Raw genomic sequence first — 13,455 nt, forward strand, 5'->3', positions numbered from 1 at the left:
GCAGGCGCACTCAACAAGGGACCTGCCCCTGACAGCAGGCTCTGCCACTCAGCCTCCCCGTGCCCCAGTTCCTGGGTCTGAAACCCACAGCTCAGGGGACCGTGGTGAGGGTCGAATGAGTGACTCATGGGGAGCGGGTCTGGGACGCGCTCTGTGGGCCCCACCCCCCACGGCCCTGGCACAGAAGCTGCCAGTCAGGGCAGCCGGAGAGAGGGAAACCATGCAGGACAGGGGCTGCTGGCTCCAGGACCTCCTGGACTGGGAGCACCCCTTACTCAGAACCCATCCCCAGGGTGGGACTGCCTTCCTGGTGTGCTTCTGGAGACTCAAACTACTAGTTAGTAGTGGTACCAGCTTCCTAAGGAGCCTGGCCCCAACTCTGGGCAAGACTGCCTTGCAGAGCAATGGCAGGCCCAAGCACCCCCAATTCCAGAAGGAGGTCAGTGAAGGATGGTGAGAGGTGGGCTCTGACCCCCAACTCTGACTCCCCCCACTCACAGGACACAGCCCACTGGAGCCCACACCACACCACACCCTTATACCACACACGGGGGGGTGGCAGTCACATTCTCAGTGTGATGATTCTCAGATCCAGACAATGCCAGGGTTAAAAGTGACAATGTAGGTTCCTGGGCCACAGCCTAAAGCCTCTTGATTCCACAGGACCCAATTTCTTTCTTTTTTTGAGAGAGAAAGAGAGTGCATGCTGAGCACGGAGCCCAACACAGCTGAGATCATGACCTGAGCCAAAATCAGAGTCTAACGCTTAGCCAAATGCGCCGCCCATGCGCTCAAGGGCCCACCTTCTAAGAAAGGAGTCAGGTCACATGCATGCAAGTGGGCCGCAGGTCACTCTTGAGAAACGCTGCCATACATCTGCCACTCAGAACACAGCTCAGATCCCAGCGCCACCTCCCGTTCACCAGGAACACAGGCTCCAAGGGCCACTGGGATGGGCCTAGACAGTGCGCAGCCGACCCACAGGATGCGTGCACCTGCTGGGGGAACGCGCAGCCCGAGGAGGCACGTCCCTAGCGTCCATGCATCCGCCTACCTCCGTGTCTGCCACGCCCTCTAGGAGACGAGCTGCAGGCAAGTAAGTGTTCTGCCTAAATAAATGCTTGGAGAACAAACGTCACGAGTATTATTCACACTCTGGGGAAGTAATAATTGACTGTTTATAAGATACACACTGTACTATACTATAAAATGTTATAAAAATAATTACATGGAATAAATCACATAAATACTTAAAGGCTTTATTACACGCTTACGTCCAACTGAAGCCCACATAAACAGTTACACTGAACACTTTCTTTATGTACTTGAAAATACAAAATACCAACTTAAAGTACTTCTCAGATTAAACCAATTTTTTTTAGCTTTCTCAACACTATAATAAAATGGAAAAGAAACAGTACATAAAAACAAAACCACTAGGAATTTTTTAAAACTTCATGTACCTAGCACAGTTAATATTCCCAAGACCACTCTGCTAGGGAGAATCAAATGCATCGCACTCGAAGACGTGTGGCCCGGGCCGTGTGAGAACTTGCGGACCCAAAAGACGCACGTCAGGGACAGAGGGACAGCTGAAGCACAGCCCTGCAAGCCCTCCAGGCCCCACCCCTACCGTCCCCCAAGGCCAAGGACAAGAGCAGGATGGCTGGAGGACAGGACGTGGATGCCACTGTCAGTCACAGCCTGCCTGAAGGTCACGGTGACTCACACTAGACCAGGACGGTCTTCAGGCAGCAGGACGACGAAGTTAGGAAGGGGGGTGGTCCTCCCCTCGGATGCTTCGATACTTAGCCATGTCTTCAGGAAATACTTTAGAAAGTTCTTGAATCAACAGACTTTTAAATTTCTGAGAAGAAAAACATACAACATCAAAATACCTTTGTGACCCATGCCCCAAGGGAAAGACACTCCCCCACCCCTCAAAGCCGCAAACTTGGCGGAGTGTGTGCTCCCTCCGCGCAACCAGCCGTTCCCACACGGCCGGCTCATCCCCACGAGGCATCCCCATCCGAGGCACTCGGGACACCAGCCCACCAGCCGCCGACAAAGGCCACCAAGCCGGACGTGCACCAGAGCTACCCCGGGAACTATGTGAAAGGGAAGGCTCAGCGCAGCACGTAAGAAATCCTCCAGAGAAAGCCCCTCTCGTAAGGCGCCAGCCACGCAGCTGGAAATGACTTCTGCAGACAACACACGTAACAGGAATCTTCAAGTAATATTTAATTAAGCAATTATTAACTCAAACGACATCAAACTCACTGTGTGCAAACAGCCTCATCAAAGCTTTCGGAGCACCTGAAAGCCTGTCTACTCCAAAGGCTGCGGCTGCTCGGTCCCACTTATCCACGTAACGTGTCTGAATCCCATCTTAAGAGCAGCTAAGTTTCTGCCAGCGTCTCAGAGCCTCGTCTAAGTCCTACCGAAAAGCAGCACTACGGACAGGAACGAAGATACAGCACGAGACATAACATCCTCCGGGGACACGGCACGGCCACGGACAGCTGTGCAAGCCGCAGCTTTCGGGAATTTAAATACGCGGTCTGCTGAGACAACGAAGGCGACAGAACTGCGCCATGAGACCTGCACAGGTCCCCAGTGACGCAGACTGCCAGCGGGTGCAACAGATGCCCCCGGAGGCAAGAGTCCCCGTGCATCCCTGCCAACAGGCACCCCCGCACCACAGCAGGCAGCATGGGGAGCCCATACCCAGGGCCTACGGCCCATGCAGAGCGGGATATCTGCTCACTCACACAACGGTACAAACAGAGCCTGCTACGGATCAGGGCGGCATGCCGTCCCCAGGGCGAGGCTGAGCTCAGCAGCAACTCGGTCCCAAAGTGACCAATCAGGACGCTGCGGGCGCCCCACGGACAACCATGGCGGCACCGCAACCAGAGGGCCAGCTCCCAGGCATCGGTACAGATCAACACAGATCACCGGGGTGAGGTACTTAAGCCCTGTGACCCCAGGGCAGCCGTGACACCGTGACCAACACATCACTGTCACCCCGACAGCCTCTCCACTCATTCCCGGAACCAGGCCAGGAGCCTAAGCCCAGAGGCCAGTGCACGGCCATCACTGCACACTGTGGACAGTGGCAAGGAACTCTGTGGGCACGGGGCACCCGCGGGAGCACCACACTCACGCCCCAATGTCCTGGAGCCCGCACGACCGTGGCAGAGCTGAAACAGAGGAAAGAGGAGGCGGCATCTTCATCAGGACTTAGGAAAGGCTGGTCTGCAAGACCTCTCTTGAGAGGCGACACTCTGTGGAGAGCCCGAGCCCAAAGGGCAGTGGTGTGCAGAGAAGGCACCAGAGCTCCACAGGAAGGCAGCTACATGAGAAGAACAGAAGCACAGGGGTCTGCAGGGTCCCCAGCAGCAGCCACGAGGCCCGGGAGGCAGGAGAGCGTGCAGTCCAGGTGTGGGGCCGCTACAGGGATGGCACCAGCCAATCAAAGGAAAAACCACACACATACCCCAATCTGACCCAGAGCGCAGTCAATTCAAGTTACGAAAACAAAACCCTAAATATTTCACGTTTATGATGCATGGCATTTTCTAGTCGTCATGAAAGCAAAGCAACAGAGAGAGAACGTCCTCTGTGCACAACTGCAGGATGGGGAACAGGATCCAGAGGGGCCTGGACGCAGGCGCAGGAGAGCTTTAGACAACCAGAAGGGAATGCTCTAAAAGCTGGAACCACACTCCAGGAAATGGCTTAGTAGAGGAAGTGAAAAGCATCGCAGTGCAAGCACGAGAGAGGGAAGGCTCACAGACGCGAACAGTTAGCCAGCGCCAACCAGCATCATGGAAATCAGCCTGGACTTCGCTCCAAGTGAGGCTGCACTCCGCTCCCGTTTGTCCCCACAAGGCTCCCTGAAAGCTGCCCTCATCCACGGTCCATTACGTGCAGAAATCTCAACCGTGTAACCGTGTGAGACAGTTTACGTTTTACCAAGTACAGAGAACGACAAGGTCTTTAGCCAAATCTGCTCTGACAGTGTTCCTGGTCTGACCTTGTTTTCTGCTTCTAAGAGCCTCACCTTCATTGTGTCGATCTTGCCTTTGACTTGTTCATTTTTGGCCAGAGCCCTCTCCAGGCACTCTTTGGTGTAGAGTTGGGGGTTTCGTCCTTGATCTATATATCTGGAAACATGAAACACCTCAATTAACACTCTCATGGCCAGTAACCTATTCTCAGTTTTCTGATGGGAAAAGAGGAGTTAGCTCTGAGTAAGTGCACATGGCCTTCTTTAGAGGAAACAGAAACCAAGTGAATGAGGATTCTTTCATTTATGTAAGTACAGATGATTTGATCTCGTATTACTTCTAATAATGTGAATAACTCAGGAAATAAGGAATGTCACTTATAAACCAAGCTTCATGGCTCTGTAATGCGACAGTTTTAATGTTTGTGATCTTCCAAAGGTTTCGGAGCCAGGAGCCCTGATCTTCACAATAATCTGTAAGGTCAGGCAGCTCCTGACATGAGAACTCATGTGGGCTGGGGTTTCCAGCCTGAGCAACAGCAGGGAGCCGACCAAGACACAGCCTCGGCTCCAGGTGCACCCCACGGTTCCTGGGGGAGCCCTTCGTAGAGGAGCCTTGGGGCGCGGGAGAAGGTGGGGAGCTGCAGGCAGGACAGCCTCAGCCCTGCCCACCCCAGGATTATTTACAAACCGGGCCCTGATAATACGACTTTCCTAAACACATCCCAGTCACATGAATTTAACAGAGATTTTCTCCACTTCTTTCTAAACCCTAAAACTGTTCTTGAAATTTTTGACACTTGTCCCCAAAAATGTCATAACCCCACAGACTTCATCAAGCATACTGCCTAGAGGAATATCCACATTTACCACCAGTGGACCACCTGCTTGCTTCTGTACCTTACAGACCTTCGTACCAATTATTCACTAAAAGAAATCACCGTTATGCTCCAGCAGAAAAAAAAACCTGTCACTTCAGATCAAAAAAACATTACTGTTAATGGCATAAAAACTGGCCTTTAATTATAACATATAACCAAAAACATCAATAAATCACATATTCCAGAAATTCCATTTTATTGCCATGTTTTTGAAATGACGGAATAAAAGAAGCCAAATTATGTTTTTCTGAACAAAATACACACACTTCTGGAAAGCAGCAGACAGGCTTGAGTGTCCTAAACAATAACCATCTAACAGCAGCGGCCTCCGGGCAGCCTCCGGACAGGGCTCTGGGTCAAAGGCCTGAGCGCTGAGCTCCACTCTGCCAACACATCAACCCCAAGCTCCGCACAGGAAGCCAAGGTTTAGTTTTATCTTCGCTACAGTGTGTCTGAAAGTGTGTGCCTGACAAGGCCCAGGACCTGGAAATTCCCCCTGCACCGTGCACATCAATGGAGAGTTTGCATCTGCAGCTTATCAGAGCTCAGAGGCCAGCTCAGTCCCAACCCCCCAGATGAATCGCAACCATCCTTTCTGCTCACTGGCTGTGGCTGTGCCTGCAGCTGGGGCTCTGGTCCCCCAGGCTTCACGGTAGGCTGCCACAGAGCAATCTTTCCCCAGCCCCTATCCTTCGCTTGCCCTTCAGAGTCACTTGGCACCTGTCATTACATCAATCCCACATGTTCAAGACCAGAGCAGCACGACTGAGGACACTGCGAGGAAGGCCAAGTAGCCTCCAGCTGCCTGCACTTCTTGGCAGGCAGCCACCCTCTGGGAGTCTGGGGCTGTACCACACGCACAAGACCTTCACTCCCACCTGTACCTGGAGAGCTCAGGGGGTGGACAGAACACGCCGAGAACACACGACAGAGCCAGCAGATGAGGACAGAGCTGTGACCAGGAAGAGTGAAGCCTGTGTGTCCTGTGATGGGGGGAAGCGGGTGGGCAGCTGCTGACCTGTGCTGTAACTAGGACTCCTATTCCTGACCCTCTGCAATGTAAGAGGGCCACCTTTCCCTCTACCGTTCCAGGAAATCTGGTGGCTTATTTGCAGTTTTAATGCAGAAAAAACTAGCATTCTTGCCATTCCAAGCCAGCTCCACTTGGGTCTGGGGGGAGGGAGGGTGTTACTTGCTGCTTGGCACAGAGAAATCGGGGCTGGCTGAGGAAGGCCAAGTCCAGAATTTCAGTCTTAAGTCTGACACTTGGCAGCCAAACAGCCCATGGTAATTATTTACCGCGTTCCTTGAGCCATGAAGCCTACCCGATAAGACCTGAATCACACGACCTAGAGTTTACTTTCTGGAGGCGTTCGCTGGGCCACAACTGTGAGAGGCACATACCACCCTCCCAAAGAAAGCTGTGACCAGCCTTCCCAAAGTTCCTTAGCCCAAGAAGCCCCCCTCTTTTTCTTCCCCTCCAACCGTGCAGATCTTCACCATCTCCTAGAACTAGCACTCCCAGGGCGGTTCTGAAGATACAACAAATTGCTTCTCAGGCTGCTTCTGCCTAGTTTTTTTGTTTTGTTTTTAAATAATAGAGCCCACAAAGATTTTCCACCTCTCAAGGAAAAAAAAAAATAATATGGCTGACATTTTGTCTAACCAGGACTCTGAAGGCCTATGATGTTTTCACATATTTAATAACCCTTTATTCACAATACAATATTGAGATTTTAATTCTTAATTCTATGAAAACATAAGCTCCCTGAGAGCAGGTGTTTTTCTCTACTTCCTCACTGGCTTATCCCCAGGACCTACGCTGTGCCTGCCACAGAGCAGGCACCTAAATACCAGTGGTTGAAAGAGTTATTACAGCACAATACAACAGGAATTACACTCCAATGAGTATCAAGAATGATACTTACTCAAACACTTCTAAAGGCACAGTAATGTCATGAAGCTGCTGTCTGCACTTATCAATATCCTGTAAGCCAGTAACAATAAAATTCCTGAGGGAAAAAGCAAAAATGGGGCATGTGGTTAATTCCGATGACAGCAGGAACATCACCCAGCGGGCCGAGGGCTCCACACAAGTTCCTTACACAAGCCAGGGGAGTAGCTCTTTGGTTAGGTACAGAATTCCAGAAAAAAGTGTGGGGTTAGAGAACACCCTCAGATATCGGATTTTCTTTCTAAAGTAGAAACTGCCATACTGCGGGATAAAAACCAACCCTTCTGAGAATCTGATGAAAGATATCAATCTTCTCTCAAAGACAACTGCCTACTGTGCGCCTGGTTTTGTGCTGCAGTGTCCAGGAACCCACGGGGCTCCCACTCAGTCCATCCTTCAAACCTCAGGGGAGGAAAGCCATCCCCGCCTGGTTTCATTTCAGCTCCCCCTCTGGAGACTAGTCCCCCAGCTCTAGGTTTGTAACGCTGGGCTGCAATTATGTTTGATGTCTGTAGCCCCTATAAAGCTAGGAGACCGTCCTCCCCAGAGCATTCATTCTGTGTTTGCCTCTGGTCCATCCCAGGCCCTAGCACCGAGGCAGGCGCAGGGCTGTTGCCAACCAAGTAACTAAACGTCTGCACCCTTTCTCACCACCATCCCCCTTGCCAATTCCGGCACACCCAGGGCTGCGCAGCAGGTAGTTCCACAACCTTCGGCCCGGTTTAGTGCACTCCCGCCCAGGGCTGCGCAGCAGGTAGTTCCACAACCTTCGGCCCGGTTTAGTGCACTCCCGAGACGTCCTCCTCCTCTCTGGGGCCAGGGCCTGAACTCCCCAGAAGGGCCCAGGAGAAAACTGCGCGAGGGAGTCACGCGCAGGCGAGGGCGGGCTTTGATGATCAGGCCCAGAAGCTGCACCTTCTGACCAAGACAACGTCTCCAAATGGGCCTTCAAGAAAAGTCCCAGCAAGGGGGGAAGAGGGCCCAGGCCCAGCGGAGGGGCGAGCCCAGGCCCGCCAGACCCAGAGGAGGCAGCGGAGACGCGCCGCTCTCGGCCAGGCCCCGGGTCCGCCCCCACCCCAGCTCCACCGTCCTGGCTCCTCCATCTGGCTCCCGAACCCAGCCCCGACTCTCCGGCTCCGGCTCCCGCTCCGCCCCGGGCGCCCCAGCCCGCTCCGGCCCCCCGGCCCCCGGCCCCCGGCCCCCCGCCCGCTGGCTCGGTTCCCCTCGGTCCCCACCCCCGGCTCTCCGGCTCCGGCTCCGGCCCCGGCTCGGGCCGACGCCGACGAGCCACTCACAGCTTCTGGTTGAGCCCGGCCTGGCTGCTGGGCTGGAAGTCACTGACGATGATGCCGAGCTGCCGGATGTTCTCCACGAACTTCTCCAGGTGCTCCTCCAGGTGGTCGAACTTCTCCGCCATGTCCCCGAGCAACCACCACCCAGCGTGGGCCCGCTCCGCCGCTTCCTGCTTCCGCCTGGGCCCGCCGCCACTTCCGTTTCCTCTGGCGGCAGGAGGCGGGGCCTGGGGCGGGGAGAGGGCGGGGCCTAGGTGTTGGGCGGGTTGGGCCCTTTGGGGCGTGGTCCGGACCTAGGACTGACGTGCTAGGGGCGGGGCTTGATTGTGGGCGGGGTTGGATGTCTGCTGGCCGCTCCAGCATCCCTGAAATGCCCAGGTCAGTGGGATTCTTGAGGCGTTAATCCTCAGGACTGGCCTGCGTGCTCTGAGGGCCACCAAGAGTCAGCGGTGGAGACCTGCGAGACCTCGTTCTGCCTCCACTGGCCCTGGGCAAGTCCTCTCAGCTCTGAGCCTTCGTCCTTGTCCATAAAACTGGAATGAGTGTGGACAATTACTGGGACGGGTTAAGACTGAAGCACAACAGCAGGGCTTATGCCCACGAGGAAAATGCTTCTTTTTTCCCGAATACGCAAATTACAGGTATTCACTGTAAATAATGAAAGCAACGCAGGAAGGAATATAACGAGGAACAGGGAAGAGACCCTGAAATCCTGCCCCGACACAAGCCGTCTTTGAGATCCCCAAGACCATCCGTTCCTGCATTTCTGGATGCGCAGGGTCCGGCAGGTTCCCTGCCTACTCTCCTAGAGGCTGGCCTCCCTCACCCAGGGCCAGGCCCAGGCCCTCTTGGAACTGCCCAGCCTTGGCCCTGGCCCTGAAATGCATCTCAAGCTGGGCTTTAGACCTGTGGCTTTCCCAGTAGCGGTCTGTCTGCCTTCCCCAAATGAGTACGTTAGCCGCCAGGACAGCGCACAGAGATGATGAAGCCTCGTGTCAGGATGGAGACTTTCTAGCACCGACTGCTGCTGTCCCACCAGGCGCCTCAGTCCCTGACATGCGCCACAGAACGTAGCATCTTCCCAAACACCCGCAGAAATGGAAATTCTAAAGTTTGCATGAACAGCCCAACAAAGATACTTTCCCTACCCCTGAGTTGGAGCCCTAGAGGTCAGTGGTGGTCCCCATTCCTTCCTCTGGAATGTACTTAGCACCCACCTCCTCTAACTCTTCTAACCACCTTCCACTCAGCTCTCCCTTCCCCAGTGCCTGCCACCTACCGAAGTCAGGCCTTCTCCCACTCCAGCCAGGTCTAACAAAACAGCGCCCTGTGGGGCTTCCTATCGGTAAAGAATAACCCTCCTACTGCACAGAGCCTGTAGTAAACTGCTGTTCCTTGGTCTCAAGAGAATTCTGTCTTGCTCACATCACTCATGTTCTTAAGGAATTTCTCTGCCCATTCTCCTAGGACTAACTAATGTTTGCTCCTACCATAACCTTTCTGGACTCCTCTGGCCACAGTGACTTCTTCTTTTACTGGATATCATAATACGCATCATCCTCATGTCTTAGGCAAAATGAGGGGGCTCTTCTTCTAGATGATCTCTCCCAGATGTGACCAAAAATGAGAACCCAGTGAAGGTAATTGATTTGTCAGACTTACTGAAGTCAGGGACTCCAATCAGTGTGGTATACTAAACTCATATGGGATCCCTCTGTTCTGCTCCAAATACATAGAAATGTTAGGTAAAATAGCTCCCTCCCTATTTGACAACAGCTAACTTCGGGGGAATTGTAAAACAAGGCAGAAATAAAATACTTGCCAAAGAAGAAAAAGATGACTGGAGAGCGATCAGGAGAAGTGATCAGTCCTCCATTGCATGAGAAAGAAATAGATACTGACGGGACATAGGCTTTGTTCACTCTTTATTTTAAAATTTTAAGGTTATGTCTTTAATAGAATATATAATGTCTGAAAATTATCTATTGGGAATAAGGAAAACATAATCAATTCAATAGAAGGTAAGAAACAATGCATGAAGCAAAGAACAAACATGGAAAATAAACAAGCACAATATAAGAAGAAAGCATTAAGGACAGATATGTTGGTGATCACAGTACCAGATTTAACTACTTACTTTTAAAAAGACTCTCAGATTGGAAGTATTATATGTTGCTGATGTTATGTTGTTATTTTAGTCTAGCTATGTGGTTTTCCAAAGGTACACCTAAACAAGCACACAGAAAGATTGAAGGGGTAGAGTACACTAAGATACGCTAGGCAACTAAGATAAAGTTGTTAAAGCAGATAAGATCAAAAATTAGTAAAATGTAGAAAGACCTTTTTAGCGATAAAGGGAAAAAGCCACCAAGATGACCTATTAATATTAACCTATAAGCAACTAACACAGTCTTATTATACCTAGCACGAAAACTGAAATATAATGAGGAAACATTCAAAATCCATAGTGAGAACAGGAGATCTGGAATACCTCTCTCAGAAAATGATGACGCAAGTGGCCCTATCTGTAAGTAAGGAGGATTTGGATAAGACGGCAAATAAATATGATCTGTGAGAAACTGCACCCCGAAAACAGATGGATTCCGAGTGTGGGTGTAGATTTATAAAAACGTGACCATTCAGTAGATCACAAGGCAACTTTTAGCAAATTCCCAGTTTTAATCACAAAGGCCAGATTTTCTGACTTCAGTGTGATTGTAATAAAGATCAATGAAGTTATCTTCTCTTTACACACACACACACACAGACACACACACACACACACGAAAACCGAAACACACTCTCTGAAGTAATCTATGGGTGGACATACATCTGCATTTGCGAGACCCACTAGCTTGCTGTCATCCTGCAGTAATTACCAGTGACACCTCTTTCACTCGCCACCAAAGGCGTCTCCATATGGTTGATACCTGACAAAGTCATCGTAGTTAAAGAGGAAAGTGTGAAATATTTGAAACTCAATGACAAGCCCTTCTTATCAAACTTCTGCTTTGCTCCTAAAGCTATACTTTGAGGGAAAATTGCCCAGAATTAATAAGCTGGGAGTTTAACTCAAGAAGTAAAAAAAAATTAAAAAAAAAAAAAAAGCAAGAGAGAAATCACAAGCCCAGAAATTATATAGAAAGGAGTGATAAAGACAGATCATGATGAAAATGAAAACTATTTTATTAGTTCTCTTTCTACTTTCACCAAAAGCTTAAAAGATCAGCAGTAAAGAAAAGCTGATGGGTGAAAAGATGAATCAAAATCAAACAAGCACATTTCCAACAAGTCCCATCAGGGAGGCAGAGAGAGAGAGAACATCAACAATATTATACATGAAGGAGGGAACATAATTCACTTACAGTGAAACTTATATGTCCCTGTTTTGAAAGCTTGGAGCATGTGGACAATTTTCTAGGAAACCTACAAAAATTAACTTAAGAATTAATAGGAAATGAGGGATGCCTGGGTGGCTCAGTGGGTTAAAGCCTCTGCCTTCAGCTCAGGTCATGATCCCAGGGAACTGGCACTGAGCCCCACATCGGGCTCTCTGCTCAGCAGGGAGCCTGCTTCCCCTCTCTGCCTACTTGTGATCTCTGTCTGTCAAATAAATAAACAAAATCTTAAAAAGAAAAAAGAATTAATAGGAAATCAGCAATCACAACAGATCCTAGCCTTTCAATAAACTGGACAGTAGGAAAAAATCTCTTTCAAAGAAATGACAGGTATCAAACCCTAATAGCTTTTTAAACAATAGGTTCATCTCTTTAATCAAACACTAAGGAAAAATAATTTTCAACTTACCTGAATGCTTTCAAAGACTAGAAAAAGAAGAAATACATTGCCAGATCATTTTTAAAGGGTTGTGGAACTTTGATATGAAGAGGGAGCAAGCACAGTGGAAAGAAATAAAGGAGGGAAGGAAGGAAGGAAGGAAGGAGGGAGAGAGAGAGGAAGGAATATAGACCAATCTTTCTTGAGTAGATGCAAAAATCCTAACAAAACGTCAGCAAATTAATTACATTGTATCAGGTATCACTTATTGCTGCACAACAAACCTCCCTAAAACTCGGTTTAAAACCCTACCATCGGGCGCCTGGGTGGCTCAGTGGGTTAAAGCCGCTGCCTTCGGCTCAGGTCATGATCCCAGGGTCCTGGGATCGAGCCCCACATTGGGCTCTCTGCTCAGCAGGGAGCCTGCTTCCTCCTCTCTCTCTCTCTCTGCCTGCTTCTTTGCCTACTCGTGATCTTCTGTCAAATAAGTAAATAAGTAAAATCTTAAAAATAAAATAAAATAAAACCCTACCATCCTCTATTCGGCTTTCAGATCTGCGGTGTGGCTTCTCTACGGCATTTACAGCTCCATTGACAGGGCTGACTTACCTGGGACAGAGGGCTCTGCTCTCAAGAAGCTCGCTCACATGGCCACCACGTTGGTAGTGGCTGGAACTGGGTGCTCACCTCCACATCTCTGTGGGCTTTGGGGCTTTCTCACTTCACAGTGGTGTATTCCAGGAGCACAGAGTTCTGGATAAGTGAGCAGAAGCTATATTACATTTATGTCTGAACCTCAGAAGTCCTGCTGCGTCACTTCTGCCATAGCCATGGCACGTGTCAGTTCCCAAGGAGGGAACATAAAACTGGTCATCAGTAGAAGAGGTAAGAAATCACAGGGGCGCCTCGGTGGCTTCTGCCATCAGCTCAGGTCATGATCCCAGAGTCCTGGGATCGAGCCCCGCATCGGGCTCTCTGCTCCACGGGGAGCCTGCTTCCTCCTCTCTTTGCCTGCGTCTCTGCCTACTTGTGATCTCTGTCTGTCAAATAAATAAATAAAGTCTTTAAAAAAAAAAAGAAAAGAAAGAAAGAAAGAAAGAAAGAAAGCAAGCACACTGCGGCGAGAGCAGGGGACATAGGAGATCTTGTTGAAACCATTCTTGGAAAATACAACCCATTACACATCATACTGAAAACAATAACGATCTATTGAGCCTTTCCTGTGACTGGATGAAAAGTTCACTATCATAAAATCTACTATATAATTAAGTCCATTAAAGCCAAAGAGAAAAACATCTCAGGTAGATTTTAAAAATAGACGTTTGACAAAATTCCACCGAGTTCATGATTTAAAAAACAACAACAACAAGAAAACAAAAACCTCTGGGAAAAATGAGAACGAAAGAAGCTTTCTAAAGTTATTTAAGAACAGCCACTAAACACCTCCACTGGACGTAAGGAGGAAAACCCAGAAGCATTTTCATCAGAGTCGTGGACAAGCCAGAACACCACGGTCACCCCAATTACTAAGCACTGCAC

General features: G+C 49.9%; 1 protein-coding gene across 1 annotated transcript; it reads right to left on the reverse strand.

The window, feature by feature from the left end:
• Window positions 1–1,238: 1,238 nt before the first annotated feature.
• Window positions 1,239–8,337, reverse strand: MED10 (mediator complex subunit 10). The gene is made up of 4 exons (XM_059173599.1): window positions 8,143–8,337; window positions 6,822–6,905; window positions 4,067–4,169; window positions 1,239–1,867 (listed from the first exon to the last, which is right to left on the reverse strand). The coding sequence occupies exons 1-4, from the start codon at window positions 8,262–8,264 to the stop codon at window positions 1,769–1,771; spliced, it is 408 nt and encodes a 135-aa protein (XP_059029582.1). The 5' UTR covers window positions 8,265–8,337; the 3' UTR covers window positions 1,239–1,768.
• Window positions 8,338–13,455: the final 5,118 nt, after the last annotated feature.

Source organism: Mustela lutreola, chromosome 5 (genome assembly GCF_030435805.1).
Source record: "Mustela lutreola isolate mMusLut2 chromosome 5, mMusLut2.pri, whole genome shotgun sequence".
Taxonomy (NCBI): Eukaryota; Metazoa; Chordata; class Mammalia; order Carnivora; family Mustelidae; genus Mustela; species Mustela lutreola.